The sequence below is a fragment of the Cryptomeria japonica genome, chromosome 2 (genome assembly GCF_030272615.1).
Source record: "Cryptomeria japonica chromosome 2, Sugi_1.0, whole genome shotgun sequence".
Taxonomy (NCBI): Eukaryota; Viridiplantae; Streptophyta; class Pinopsida; order Cupressales; family Cupressaceae; genus Cryptomeria; species Cryptomeria japonica.
Genome location: NC_081406.1, coordinates 88718524 through 88734121, shown reverse-complemented (window position 1 = coordinate 88734121; position 15598 = coordinate 88718524). Strand labels below are relative to the sequence as shown.

Here is a 15598-nt window from a genome sequence, read left to right as displayed (position 1 = left end):
CCTTGGCATTGCTCTTGGGTAGCTTGTACTTCATCTTGTTGGTTCATTTGGATCGGGATTGATTCCCATTTTTTGTTTGAGACTGTGGATTTTTGGCTTGGTATCGGTTTACTCTTTTTGCCAATCAAGACATTTTTTTTTGGCTGGGACTATAATTTTGAATTTGTATGGGATGGTTGTCTATGATAGCAGTTTGGGTGAGCATTTTTTGATGGATTTTGGGTGGTTTGGCATAGTGGTTTACTCCTTTATTAATAAAATCTATCATTATCAATCAAAAAAAAAAATTTAAAAATCATAATTAAAAACACTAATACTAATCCTTCATTTTACCTTAACCCTAATCCAAACCATATGAACATTAATCTTAATTAAACTCTAACCCTCATTAAACCTAACCATAATCTAATCTTTATCAAACCCTGACCTAAATTGAAACATAACCCAAACCCACATTGTACACTAACTCTAATTGAATTCAACCATAAGGTCCTAATTTAATTCTAACCCTAATTAAATTCTTACCCAAAATCATAAACTATCAACCCTAACCCTAAACTATAAATCATTAAAGTTGGGTTAACTATTTGATAACAATTCCATTTGAATATAATTTATATTTCAATAAAGGTTAACTATTTGATAACAAATTCATTTGAATAAAAAATAGATTTCAATAAAAGATATCTCTCGACATAATTGACATATATTTCTTTAAAGATAGGTGTGCTAGTATAATAATAAAGATAAACTCAAAAGAAGAAAAATCTTCTGTTCATGTCCATTTCCATAGAAACGTATGCTAGTATAATCATAAAGATAAACACAAGAATAAATGCCCTCTATTCATGTCTATTTCCATAGAACTTTATGGAATACATACATTCAAATTATTGTTAAAATATAATTATCACACTTTCATAAATCTATAAAAGTTTAGAAAATATTGAAAAGACTTCTATAATGATAAAGATTAACCCAGAGTTAATATACCTTCTATTTGTGGGCCAACCTTAAACTACACACAATAAGCAACATATTAAGTCTAGATAATGTTAGTCAACTCTCAGTGTTTAACACTTCTATGCCTAAAAGTGTAGCTTACTGTGTGTGATTTTTAAGTCGTTCCCTATTTGTATCCATTTTCACATAACCTTATGAAATACAACATTCAAATTATTATCAAAATAAATCTTAAAAATATTGAACACACTTCTAGAAAGATAAAGATAAACCCAAAAGTTAAAATACCCTTTATCCATGTCCATTTCAATGAATTTTGTGAAATACATTACATTCAAATTATTGTCAAAATAGGGGTTATCACACTTTAATGAATGTTACTTAGGTGTCTTGGTCAGCAGGTATTCCCGATGGCAACCAATCTTCGAGCTGGAGCAAAGCAGATGCACTAAAGGGTGCAACACTAGAGGGGCTGGTGAGGACATGAAAGCCAGGCCATTTGCATCGTCTTGAAGTATCAGCCCCGGGTCCTTTGTTGTTATATTCTCCATAAAATACAGTCTGTGAGTCATCTCGATTGCCCCATGGAAACCAGCCATCTGGGTCGATGAAACCGCCCAAATAAGTATTGATGTAAACAGTGCGAGAGTAGTGTCCCCAGGGCCTCCCCAGGTACGTCGCCACAGAGCCCCCAGACAACGTTTGCACCTCGGTGTCCTGATTGACTTGACAGTTGTCAATAACTATTGCTGTATTCTCATTTGGGATCTCTCTTTCTTGAGCTGTGATCACATTTTGTTGGCCCTGGAGGGGTGTTCTAACATAAATCTTGCATTTCTGGAAGACTGCTGCAGCGTTACCGCAGATGAAGTCGATGGTTCCATAGATTTCGCATTCCCTGTAGAATTGACGCATGGAATGCGCGTACAGAGTGTCTTGGAAGCCCTCCAACTTGCAACGGTAAACGGCTGCATTGTTTGATACCACCATGAGTGCAACTCCCACCTCTTTTGCTGGACCTGCTGTGTTCTGAAATGTAATGTCACGAGCCACAAAACCGTTCGAGTAGACAACTGCACATATTTCAAATGAAATCAGTTTAGAAAGGTTTACTAATTGAACGGTTCGATGTTTAACTACAACAGTGAGTAGGAAAACCTTTCAGATCATTCTTATTATCAGGTGAGGTATTTAGAAAACAAGAATGGATCATGAAGTATGATCAGAAATGTTGATGATGAAAACGATAACACATAATTTAATCTAAAAGTAAAAACTAAGATTTTTTGTTATCACAATTCACACCATTACACTTTACAACATTAATAAAGAAAATCTGTTTGTACATAACTGCATATATTTCAATTAAACCAATTTAAATGTTTCACAATCAAATGTTTTAATATTTAACTAGAACATTAGCATTAATATATTGCAGAAGCTTTTAACTCGGCACTGTTTAGGTGCCTAAATCAATGACTTTTCTGTTAAATCAAGATGAAAAAGAAGAAGTATCTTGAGTCATTGAAATTGAAGTCCACACATTAATCTTTGTCAAAAGAAAATAAGCTAGAATAGATATCTTAAATACACTTATGAAAAAGTAAGAATTTTTGTTAATAAAAAAAATTGTTTCATTGAAAACTGCATATTCTTCAATTAAACCAATTTAGAAGGTTGCATAGATGTTTTCATAATTGAATGGTTCAATCTTTAACTAGAAATACAATAGAAAATTAGGAAAAAGGATATTCTAGAAGATTTGAATTTGACATCATTCAGAGCTTATATCTACAACTTTGTTATTAAATCAAGCTAAAAAAAAGTAAAATATGTAATAATCTGAAAGTCATAAGATTGAAACTGAAATCCAAATATTAATCCTTTATCCTAATATAAATATCTTAAATACAACTATCAAATCTAGAGATTTGAATTTGAATTTGAATCAAACCTAGAGCTGGAGTGTCGAGGAATCCATATCCATCACCGGTGCCTTTGCTACTAGTAATGACAGTGGCGTCCACGCCATCTCCCACCAACATAATATTAGGCTTCTCACGGGGCACCTGAATGTTTTCTCTGTACACTCCTCGTTTGATACGGATCACGTATCTGTGGGGATTATTCACAGGAACAGCATTAATGGCTGCTGCAATCGTCGTGTAATCTCCACTGCCATCTTGCGCCACGGTTGCGTCCGTTCGGGAAGATTCAAAAGTCTGTAAAAGCTTTCTCCTCTCTGAACGAGACGCCCACCAAGGAAACCCATCTTCAACCAGGCCCAAATCATATCCATCAGATAACAGACGTCGCTTATGGTGGATTGGAGCCCTGTTCAAGATCCACAATTTCTTAACCACAGCCATACTGTCACCTACAGCCTTCGAGGCACTATGCATGCCATTAGTGAACGTGAATTCACTGAAATCTACATTGGCATGATGAAGGGCTCTTTCACAGGTCCGCTGATCAGTTTGAGCCGCACTTAGTAAAGTCTGAATGTGGACTGCATGAGACCACTTCAAATCATAAAAACTACTAGAACGAGACAATCTTATCTGAGCGTCCTTCAAATTTTGTATAGCAAGATCATAAAAATTTAAGCAATGTCCAATTGCACTGCTCAACTTTGCATCGAATGCTCTGCCTACCCAACCCAGAGGAGGAATCAGATCTTTCACCCTTTGAACTTTACTTAAACTTCTGTACAAAGCAATTTTGGTGATATTTTTGGGACTAGCTCTTAAAGAGCTTGGATGTTGAAGTAAACTAGAGAGGCATGACTTAGGATCCTCGGCCAATTCGCAGGCAGACTGAAGATTATAGCTATGAATCTTAGAAAACCAGACAGATATTAGCAGGATCAATATGAATAACCTGTAAGTGGCCATTTCTATTTCTTGATCCTTTTCTCTTTGCAATCACCACTGTGATAAGCACCACATAATATTGGGTGATTTATATAGGGAGAGGAGATGCAGTTGGAAAAAAATTTGGTGGTCTTGTCTGTTTTACGGAAGGTGATCCCTACTATTAGGAAGGAATTGGTTTCAAAATGGTCTAATGCATCGATACAAACTGTAAATTGCTATAAAAAAAAAAAAGAGATTCGTTTGAATCAAAAGATCCGACACAATCAAACGAAAGGGGAGCAATACCATCAATACATTATGTGGGCAGTTATAGCTTAATAATTAGATACATCTACACATTAGTCTTACAATGTATTGCTTTTTCGTTTTTAATTGGTCATGCTTATGCATTAAAATTATAAAGTGACATAATATAAGGGGAATAAAAATTGAATCATGCTTAATAATTAGATACATCTACACATTAGTCTTATAATGTATTGCTTTTTCGTTTTTAATTGGTCATGCCTATGCACTAAAATTATAAAGTGACATAATATAAGGGGAATAAAAATTGAATCATGGGGATTCCTTACGTTGTTCTCATAGGATTTGGTAATCATGGACTGAGATAAAATTCCAAATTTTTTAAGGGGTTAATCCATCTAAGTCATAAATGTGGATGATAAATCATTATTTTAAAAGAAGGAAGCTACAAGTCTTGAAATGATGGTATCTTAAAACAATACTGATAAATACATTTATTGCCACAGCTTTATGAGGTTATTCTTGATTCACTAAGTAGATTTTGACAGAAATTTTCATGAGGAAGTGGAAATGGTCATGTTTTAGGGTTAATTGGTTTAAGTGTACTTATACTCTCTAGATGAAACTATGAAAAATATATGGAGATCTCAACGAGCCTTCGTTCGAACCACATAAGCTATGCTTGAGGGTGTATGTTGGCTTTAGATTCTTTCCATATTATAATATAATATTTAATTGGTGGATATCCTCAATGACTTATTGTAGCTTGAAGTTGTATGCCTTATCCTAGGTAGCAGTTGCTATAGTTGGTAGCGACCATCCCTCTTTGCACTATATATTGAGTCATCTTATTGTAACTTAATCATGGGAGATTAATGGAATGTTTTTCTTTCATCCTAATTCTTTTTTTGCATAGCATTTTATATTTTCATTAACTTACATAGTTAGTGTGTGTTAACTAGACTAACATAGCTTCGCTAATACTATTGTTTGTCCAAATGATCTTGGTTTCTTACAAATTTAACATTAAGATGTATTATTTACAAAATTTAAACATAAATATGTGAATCATCACTTAACAATACATTAATTTATCATGATCTCTCTAAACAAAAAAAAAATAGAAAACATAAAATCTCATAATAGAAGATTTATATATGATATATTAAATTAAACAATGTATGGAAAACAACCTTAAAAACTTGGAAATAATATTTAAAACACCAAAATAAAAATACTTGTACATCTACAATATCATCGATATATATGCTACATAGATCATTTCTTAGAATTAAGTAGATTGAAAGAAGGTTAAAACTAGCCTCATAACTATATGGCTTTAGGGTATGCTCCTTTTTTTGCACCTTTATGGTAATATTAATTTTTTTATTATGAAGATTTGTAAAATATAAAAAATATTGAACACGTTTCTATAATAAAGAATATAATCACAAAAGAAAAAATAATCTATTGATGTACATTTCATACAATTTTATGAAATACATACACTCAAATAATTTTTACAAAGATTAGAACTAGCTTGATAACTCTACGGCTTTAGGGCATATTTCTTTTTATTTTGCATCTTTATGTTAATATTAATTTTCTTATCACGAAGGTTTAAGAAATATAAAAAATATTGAAAGCATTTCTATTATCATAAATATAAACACAAGAAAAAATACACCTTCTATTCATGTCCATGATTTCCATACTATCGTGCTCTGTGAAGTGTACCTGTACCTACAACCACAATGCACTCAATAAATCATTACAAGCATGGTTAGAAGATTTAAATCAAAGAAAGACAAAACCATAGCTAATCGACTTATTGCCTCCTAGTAAATGCGAGTATGAAAAATGCTCTCAGATCGGATTATGCAAAATTTAGTGACTTGACTACACTTAGATGGAGGATTTGAATGCTGAAAATGCATAATCTAGCAAGAATAGCATGATTAAGCTATATGAATGCATTGATTATCCTAGGATGATTAAGCTAAGATTTAAGCTGAAATGAGCATGATAATATTGCTAAAACTAATAAACTATAAGCTAGATGCCTATAGTAACAATTCTTAAGCTACGAATGAAATGGGCTCATCAAAAAATGATATGAATTTGGGACCAATATTGCTCCAAAATGAGGTCTATTTATAGGATTTTCCAAGGCTAGGGGTGAGTTGGCATGAATCAACGGTTGAGATTGATTTGAAGATATCAATGGTTAAATTGGAGGAGGTTGGCAAAGGGGGTTGGATTAAAGGGAACATTTATTGACAAGTGTCACAAAGGTTCTAGAAGATGTTGGATGAAAGGGGACATGGGGGAAGGTAGAATGGGTTAGGTTTAGGAATGGTTAGGTTTAAGAGTGGTAGAAGTTAGGAGAATTTGAATTTAAAAATTCAAATATTAGGAAAATGGCTAATTAATCTCAACAACTCATGATTTGATTTGTTTTAATTAATTAGGGATTTAGAAGAAATGATTTTGATGGGGGGAATTAATTAATTTGAATTAATTAATTAAAGGGGTGAAATGAAATGAACCTATTTAATAAATCCTTAGATTTATTAATAAGTAGATGAATGAGAGATTTAATCAAAATTGCTTAGTGAATTCAATTAAATTGGGGAGGAGGGATTAATTAAATAATTGCTTATTTAATTAATTACCTTCAGACCATTTTTAGGTGTATACATTTTGCCCCTCTTTGAAGTGAAGTGTGATGACGCGTTGATTCAAAGAATAATCTCATTTTGATGATGGTATTAATTTGATAGGATGCCCTAGCTCTTGATTGCTAAATCCTGGTATGATGATGCCCCCTCGGGAGATCAATTGAGATAATTGATCTTTGGAGTTTTTGCGAGATTGATATCCCAATAGATTTGATTTGATTTCTGCAACTGTTGTTTGATGAAAATGTGAGTTCTTCGATTAGCTTGATTGCTTAGATTGATAAGATTGAAAAATCTTGATTAATTAGATTCAGTCTGGTTTTAGAAAGGATTCATCCTGTATAAGACATGGATGATCATAACGTACGGTTTCAGGAAGGGTTCATCCTGTATAAGACATGATCAGAACGTTTGGTTTCAGGAAGGATACATCCTATATAAGACATGAATCAGAATCAGATCATCTGGTTTCAGGAAGGATTCATCCTGTATAAGACATGATAGAATTGATTAGGTTTGATTGATTGATTTGATTTGATAAGGTTGATTAGATAAAGAACTGACATTTCGTGTATATCAAGTTGCAGAAATATTTTGGATATGATGATTGTTGGTTTTGTTAAGAGAGATAGCATAAGATTTGGGCTAGGTTGATAATATCATGAAAGATATGAGAGTCATTATTCTGATTGCGTATACACTTGTGATGATACTTTGATGATTCTTGCGATAGATTTAACCCTGGATAAAAGGAGCTTGGTTGGATCCCATGCAAGAATGAAATGCAAGCTAAAATGTAAATGAAATGCAATGGAATGCAAAGCTATGAATGAACCAGTCACTAGATTATTTTGCACTTTTTGTCATCATTGAGCTTTTGAAATGTGGGAAGTGAGTGCAAACATCGATGGTGTAATTAAACCATGATGACCTGAGCACTATTTTCCTAGATTTTGATATAGCAAGTTAACACAAGCATCGAGGTATAATTGAACCGAGATGACCTAAGTGTTGTTTGTGTAAAACAGGTAGTATTAATCATTTCAATATGCAAATCGGAAATGTCTTCAATGATATTCTGATGATCATGTCCCGAGACAACTTTGCACATATTCGTGATTAATTTTCAGACAACAGACAAGAAAAATATCATGTTTCTTCCTTGTTCCTCTAGTCAAAGACATCCTGGAGTCACTCAGAAATCATGATAGCGAAAAGCAATATAGAAAATTTGAACAATCATGTTACAATCATCTTTCAAAAAGATATTATCCACTGAAAAATGTGTGATGTGCTTAGATTGATTTCGTGATAGCTTGATAGTTGATAGTTTGATCTTGTGTTCAATGTTGGATTTGTCTCAATTTTCGCTTGATAAGAGTTGTCTAACGGTTTGGTCTACTTGTTTGATTAAGCTCAAAATTGATCAAGAGTTTGCCCCCAGCTAGGTGTAGGATTTTGCCCCAAGCCTAGAAACAAAGTTGTTATGATATATCCAATGATCCAAAGCATGGTAAGAAGCCACTTGGGTTGTCTGCATATGTATAAAGGCTTTATGATGGTCATGTATAGTGTTGATGGAAAATGAATGCAAGCAGAAAAATGCATGAACTAATAGATGGAAGAGCTAGCCGATAGATAGCGCTTGTTTGCCAAGTTTTCACCATCTGTTTTTATTGCACTTTTTCTGATATTTGATTTTTTTTGGATTTTCTGCTTTTTCACTTTTTAGGATTTTTCTAATTTTTCCCTGTTTTTTATTTTTTTGATTTTTTACTGTTTTTGATTTTTTTGATTTTTCACTATTTTTTATTTTTCTCATTTTTCAGACATAGAACTTCTTCAGGTGCATTCTATTGATAGGTTCCTCGAGTTGATCTTTGTCTTGCGTTGATAGCTAATATGCTCCTAATCCAAATACTGTTGTGACCACAAATGGACCTAACTAGTTTCGTTCAAATTTTCCTTTCTTTTCTCGATCTACCTGGTTGTGTGGATTTTCCTTTAGCACTAGTTCTCCAACTTGAAATATTCTTGGTTTGACCTTATGATTATAGCTCCGACACATTCTTTGCTGATATACCTTTAGATGATCAAAGGCATTGTGTCTGCATTCATGGATTAGCTCTAACTCTTGCAGTCTAGATACTCGTTGTTCTTCATCTGGGATGAGTCCTTTTAGTGATACACGTAGAGAAGGTATCTCTACTTCGATTGGCAATATGGCTTCTAATCCATATACAAGAGAGAAAGGTGTGGCACCTATCGGTGTGCGGACACTGGTGTGGTAGGCCCATAGAGTAGGGTTTAGTTGGATATGCCAATCTTTCCCAGCATCATTCACTATCTTTTTAATAATTTTCAGGATAGTTTTGTTAGATGCTTCTACCTGCCCATTTCTTTGTGGATAATATGGTGTAGAGAATCTGTGCTGGATTTTGAACTTCTCACAGAGCTCTTGTACAATGGTCGCCCATTATCAATGATAATGGTCATTGGTATTCCATAGCAATAGATGATATAGTTCAAGATAAATGCAACAATTGTTTTTGCTGTGATGTTTATGAGAGGTACAACTTCAATCCATTTTGTAAAATATTCAGTAGCTAGCAGGATGAATTTGTGTCCATTAGATGAGGAAGGATTTATCTTTCCTACTAGATAAAGTCCCCATTGATAAAAAGGCCAAGATGTTGCTAAAGCATGTAGTTCTTGTGCTGGTGCATGGATCAAATTCCCATGGATTTGACATTGTTTGCATGTTCTTGCTATCTTAAAAGAATCTCGTTCCATAGTCAGCCAATAGTAGCCCAAGCGTATTGAGTTTTTTCGAAAGGGTAAGACCACTTGAATGAGTGCCACAAATACCATTATGGACTTCATGTAAGGCCTTCTCAGATTCTTCTTGTTCAAGACATTGTAAGAGAGTACTGTCTAGACCTCATTTATACAAGGTATCCACGATGAGAGTAAAATGTGAGGATTGGCAAATAAAATTTCTGTTTTGGTTCTTTGATAAGTCAAGAGGTAGGATATTATCTTTTAGGTATGTGTAAGTTTGGCCATAGCAGGAGGAATTGTGTCCAATAAGTTGACAGATGGTTTGGGAATCAGGACAATTATAGGTGGGATGAAACAACTTTTCAACCAGGAATTCATAACGGTCTTGATTTTCCTGTGTTGGCAATAGAGAAGCAAGTGTAGCCATGGCATCTGCTGCTTTATTGTCATTTCTGGGGATCTGTTCAAAAGTTATTTCTACAAAGTACTTCTTGAAATCATCCACCATCTTTTTGTAAGGCATGAGTTTGTCATCTTTTGTTTGATAGTCATCATTGATTTGATTAATGATAAGTTGAGAGTCTCCAAAGACTTGAAGTTGTTTAATATTCCATTCTACAGCCATTTTGATGAATAGAATGCCTGCTTCTAATTTATGTTGTGTTCCATTATTGTTGCTTGCTCTTGATCCATGTTGTGTTCCATTATCGATGCTTTCTCCTGGACTGATATTTGGGTGATGTATTGTAAGATATGGATCGAACCTTGGAACGTTTGTATATGACCAGGTAAAATTGACTTGCCATCTTTTGAATGGTTTCAAATATTTTTTCCCTGCTGATTTTGATAGAGAGATTGCTAGATGTAGATCATTTGTGCCAATGATAGCTACTTCTACTGGTTCTATTATGATAGATATCTTCTCTTGATAACATTCAGGTAAAGTGTCAAATCTCCCATCTTCCGGCGCCTCAAGGAGGTTTTCACCGTTAGATGCGTCCTTTATTTTTACTTTTTCTCGATCTAATGTTGCCAAGAAATGGTTTTCAGCATTAGACCTGATATTGTTTTCTTGATTTTCACTTTTGCGACTAGGAGATTCGACACCCACTTGACTGGAAGATACGTTAGCGAAATCCCTGGTGAAATTTGTTGTACGTTTGATTTCATCAAGATATAAGGATATGGCATGGTCATTTGGAAAGGTATCAATAGCAGTATGTTCTTCATTTTCCCAGTCCATAGGTTTAGGATAGCTTAAGGATAAATGATCTTCAGGTTGAATAGTTTCAAAGATATTAGGGGTCATGATAGAGATGTCAAGGCTTTCAGTATGTATTTCGATGTCTAGAACGATACTCTCGTTAGAATGACCTCACGCAAGAAAATCTTGATCATCCTCGGTTAAGTCCATGTCAGTCGAATGTGATTTTGATTCAAGTAGGCTAGTTCCCAACATTTGTTCTCATACGTGTGAACTACATCGACTACTATATCTTCTTCTTCATTCCTCTCAATTTGAAGTTGCTCTTGTTTATTTTTCCATGATAGCAAATATTCTTCGTTCCCTTGATCTTTTAGCTGCATTTGTTCTTCCATGTTTGACAAAACTGATTCAAATGATTGTTCCTTGGATTGTGTGCTTGAAGCTACTACCTCTTTGTTATGTGAAATTATGACCTCTTGAGCTGATTTCTGATTATTACAACACTGCAATGGATTTGATTCTGCTGATATTGTGATTTCCTGTCCATTGTACGGAAACTTTAAGCATTGATCACATGTTGATGTAATAGCCTGTATATCTTGTATCCATGATCTCCCCAAGAGTATGTTGTATGGTAGGTCCATGTCTAAAAATTGGCATGCTCTATCTTTATGCAAGGGTCCCACTGTGATTGGTAGTATCACAATTCCTTTGGAGTAATGTTCTTCTTCACCAGATGTTTTGATTTTTATCCTTTTCTGGGGATCAGCTGCATCTTCTGAATATCCTAGAGCACGAACAAGATTCATAGAGCAAATGTTCAAGCTAGCTCCCCCATCTATTAGGACATGTTTAACAAGTGTTCTATGAATGAGGACTTCAATTTGCAAGGAAGAGCTATGGGGATTTTTCAATGAATCAATGCTTGGATATGAAGGAGATGAGCTTTGAATAGGATCCTCTAAAATAGGTTTGATGGATATCGCTTGGGGAATTTTAGCTTTGGATGTATTGTTTGGCAAGGATGCTATGGAAGGTTCTTGCAAGCTTTCAGGAGGTGTAGGAATAGATGCCTTTGGAGAGTCAATTTGCTTATGGATGGATGGATCATTGTTAGATATAGATGTACGACTTTGATCTTCTTTAGCCAAATCCTTTAGGGATCTCTTTAAGAGGTGCATAAAAGAGCCACTTTTCTTTGGATATGTGTGTGAATCCTTGTGAGGTTTTAACATAGTTGGATTTTGATTTTGAACTTGTTTGATTGCTCTGATATGTTAGTTTGTTCTATTTTATTCTTGTGTTTTGCTTTGGTATGTCATGTTGATATGATCTTCGGCTATTTCAAATGTTCCTATTTCCATTTCAGGGGTTCGATTGTCTAAAAGTTATTTTGGGTAAGTGATCAATAGTCAATTTCAAGGCCATAGAGTGATATGACACTAAAAGAGGATTCAAGTGTTTAAAGGTTTGCAAGTTTTTCTATCTTCGGTTTAGGAGTGCAATGATGATGATTGATAAGAACCAGGTCCAATAGGAAAGATATATCCTACGATGTGGGACAAGATTATCCTGACCAAACATTTCAGTTTCGTGATAAAGGATGATTGATCCTGATGAGAAACTATGTTTGAGTGATCAATTTATCAAAGAGGGTGATAATGCACTTTAAGATGTTTAGATTTTGAACTTGTTGGGGGTAAGCACTTTGAAAATCTTAAGGTGTTTATGTTCTAGAGTCTGATTTTGACAGATGATAACTTGACCAAGCAAACCAAGCAAGTAGAAAATCTAAGCACGGATTGACAGATAATAGGTGTTTAGGCAAAAATGATAAATCTGAAACAGGCATGTAAAACATAGTTCTAGACTGACAGATGCAGAGTTTCATACAACATAAGATTCAGCTTAGGACGACACAAGATACAAAGCCATACGATAGAATAGAGTTTTTCATGTAAAAAGTAGAGGCTCGTACGACAAATGATTTTATGCAAGTTGACTCGTACGACAGAGATTATGACTCGTGTGATGGGTATTTGAACAGTGATAAAAATTGTTTGTTTGTTTGAGTTTCGATCACTGAATTTTGATGTTTTACTTTGGTTTTCCAATTTTAAGTGTCTGATTTTGCAATTTAGGGATGAATACACAGCAAACACATGATGTGATGCATGACTCTCAATCAAGCTAAATATTAAGGAAGTTGGCTGAGAATGAAAACCTTTGCTTGTTGACTTAGGTACACACCCAATAGCTAATCAGAATACGGTTGTTGAGTCTCACGCAATGGATTCTCAATGTCGTATTATCCGACTCCAAACGCTAATGGGGGCATGATATGGCAAGTGTCTTGGGAGAGTTACTATCTCTCTTGCACAAAGATTATCACCCTTTCGGAGGTGAATCAGGTAACTTCTATTTTAACTTGGAACTAGTAAGGGATCCATTCGGCATGTCAAGGTATAAACTCAATTAAGAGGTCTCCCAGCCTTGAAAACCAATTTTGATATACTCGAAGGTAGGAAGGAGAGCTATTCTTGAGCACTGTCGTTGATTTGATTTTCATCAAAAACACATTTATTTTATAGTGGGTTGGATTACTTGGCGTTAGCCATTCCCACTTAGGTCGTTCCCCTCTCACCGGCCTTAATGGCTAAGAGTTAATAACTCCTTAGGAGGGTAGGCCTGCTAAAGAGATGCACTAATGAAAGCAAAAAGATGAGTCTAGCTTTATGATCACCTAAGAAAGGTGAGAGCATACTTGCCTATCATCACAAGCACATAAGACATGATAGTTCATTTCTTTAAGCCCAAATTGAAGTGTGCCTAAAAATCTTAAAGAATACACAAAGTTTTTGTTGAATCCTTAAGCAACCTGCAAAATAGATCCATTAGTAGTCATGATTGTGTTTTGAATTTGTCTTTGACAAGCGTATCTGCATAAAAGAGTTATGCTGCAAACATCTCATATACAAATCAAAGTTAGCATTAGTGATCCGAATTACGAAATTTTCAAAAAAAATTATATGAAATTTTATCCTAACTTCAGATAGGCATAACTTTCTGCTCGGGACTCGAAATTACAAGCTGTTTACTCGTTGGAAAGGTCTCCAAGAGTTCTAGATGCAATTTTCAAAGGGCATGGCTTCCATCTTGGCTCTCAGGGGCTACCCAATTCAATTAAATTAAATTGGGGAGGAGGGATTAATTAAATAATTGCTTATTTAACTAATTATCTTCAGACCATTTTTAGGTGTATACACATACAATTTTATGAAATACATTCACACTAATTATTGTTAAAGTGCATAATAGAATACATACATAAATTATTGTTACAAAGCTTAGAACTAGCTCAAGAATTCTATTGTAGGACATGTTCCCATTTTTTTGCAGCTTTATGTTAATACTATTTTTTATTATTAAGATTTACAAAATATAAAAATATTGAAAACATTTTTATAATCACATATAAATACTAAAGAAAAAACACCTTCTATTCATACATCCATTTCCATCAATTTTTATTCAAAAAATACACTCAAATTATTATTAAAATGCGTAAAGTAATTCATATACTCAAATTATTGCTAGAATTTTATGGAATACATACACTCATATTATGTTAAAAATCTTAGAACTAGATTGAGAATTATGTGGTTCCATAGTATGTTCTTTTTTTGTTTTACATCTTTATGTTAATATTTTATTATTATTATTATGAAGATTTATGAATTATTTTAAAACATAAACACAAAAGCAAAAATACCTTCTATTCATGTATGTTTCCATAAAAATTTACAAAACACATCTACTCAAATTATTGTTAAAATGCATAATCAAATTATTCTTGCAAAGCTTAGAACTAGCATGAAAATTCTATGACTTTACATCTTTATATTAATAGTATTATTTTTATTATTTAAATTTACAAAATATAAAAAAATTAAAAAACATTTATTACATCAGAGGCATATACAATGGCAACAACCAATGTAAACAAAAGCAATATTATTTTTATTTTATTTTTATTTTTATTTTTATTTTTATTTTTATTAATTTTTTTAATTTTCATTTTAATAATTTTAATTTTAATTTTTTTATTTTAGATAGATTTTTCATCCACAATGAGATAAACTTTCCATCTAAATTGAATAAAGTTTTTATCCTCATTTAGATAAAGTTTTCATCATTGATCAAATAAATTTTCCTTCCCTAATGAGATAAAGTTTCCATCCTCAATCAGATAAAATTATACAATAATGTGTCGAGTATAAATAGTTGTATGTGTCTATTTGCATCTTCAATATATTGTGAAGAAAATAAGTTTATATGCTCATTTTTAACTCATCCATGGGTGCAGATTAGAGATAAAATTAGAGCATTCCATTTTGGTAATTGTTTCATTTGGGAATTTTCTCTAATCTATGTATAAAGAGAATCTCCCCTATTTCCTACTCTCCTATCGTACCCCAAGGCTTGCACATTAATCGTTTCTTGATAGTTTCAAAATCTTACTTTTGATATTGTGTAATGTTTACGATATTTTGTGACGTATGCAATGCATGTGTTGATAGAGGTCCAAAGCTTTCCATGCAACACAAGCAATTCAAAGAACAAATTAAATATAGTTCCTTAAACATTGAAATAAATAATTGACATAATTGTATCTCAAATTTTATTGAGAAACAAGCTCATGAAAATTTTCTTAATATAAATAAATTTAATAAATCTTTAAAAATTATACATTATCAAATGTAGGAAGGATTCTTGAAATGCCACATAATCCAATTTCATAGCTTATGTATTAAAGAAATGTTTAAATGAATTTTATTTAGAAT

The 15598-nt window shown here is 33.3% G+C and overlaps 1 protein-coding gene across 1 annotated transcript; it reads right to left on the bottom strand.

Moving 5' to 3' along the window:
* Nucleotides 1-1344: 1344 nt before the first annotated feature.
* LOC131078783 (pectinesterase-like) lies at nucleotides 1345-3857 on the bottom strand. The gene is made up of 2 exons (XM_058016546.1): nucleotides 2918-3857; nucleotides 1345-2036 (listed from the first exon to the last, which is right to left on the bottom strand). The coding sequence occupies exons 1-2, from the start codon at nucleotides 3855-3857 to the stop codon at nucleotides 1345-1347; spliced, it is 1632 nt and encodes a 543-aa protein (XP_057872529.1).
* Nucleotides 3858-15598: the final 11741 nt, after the last annotated feature.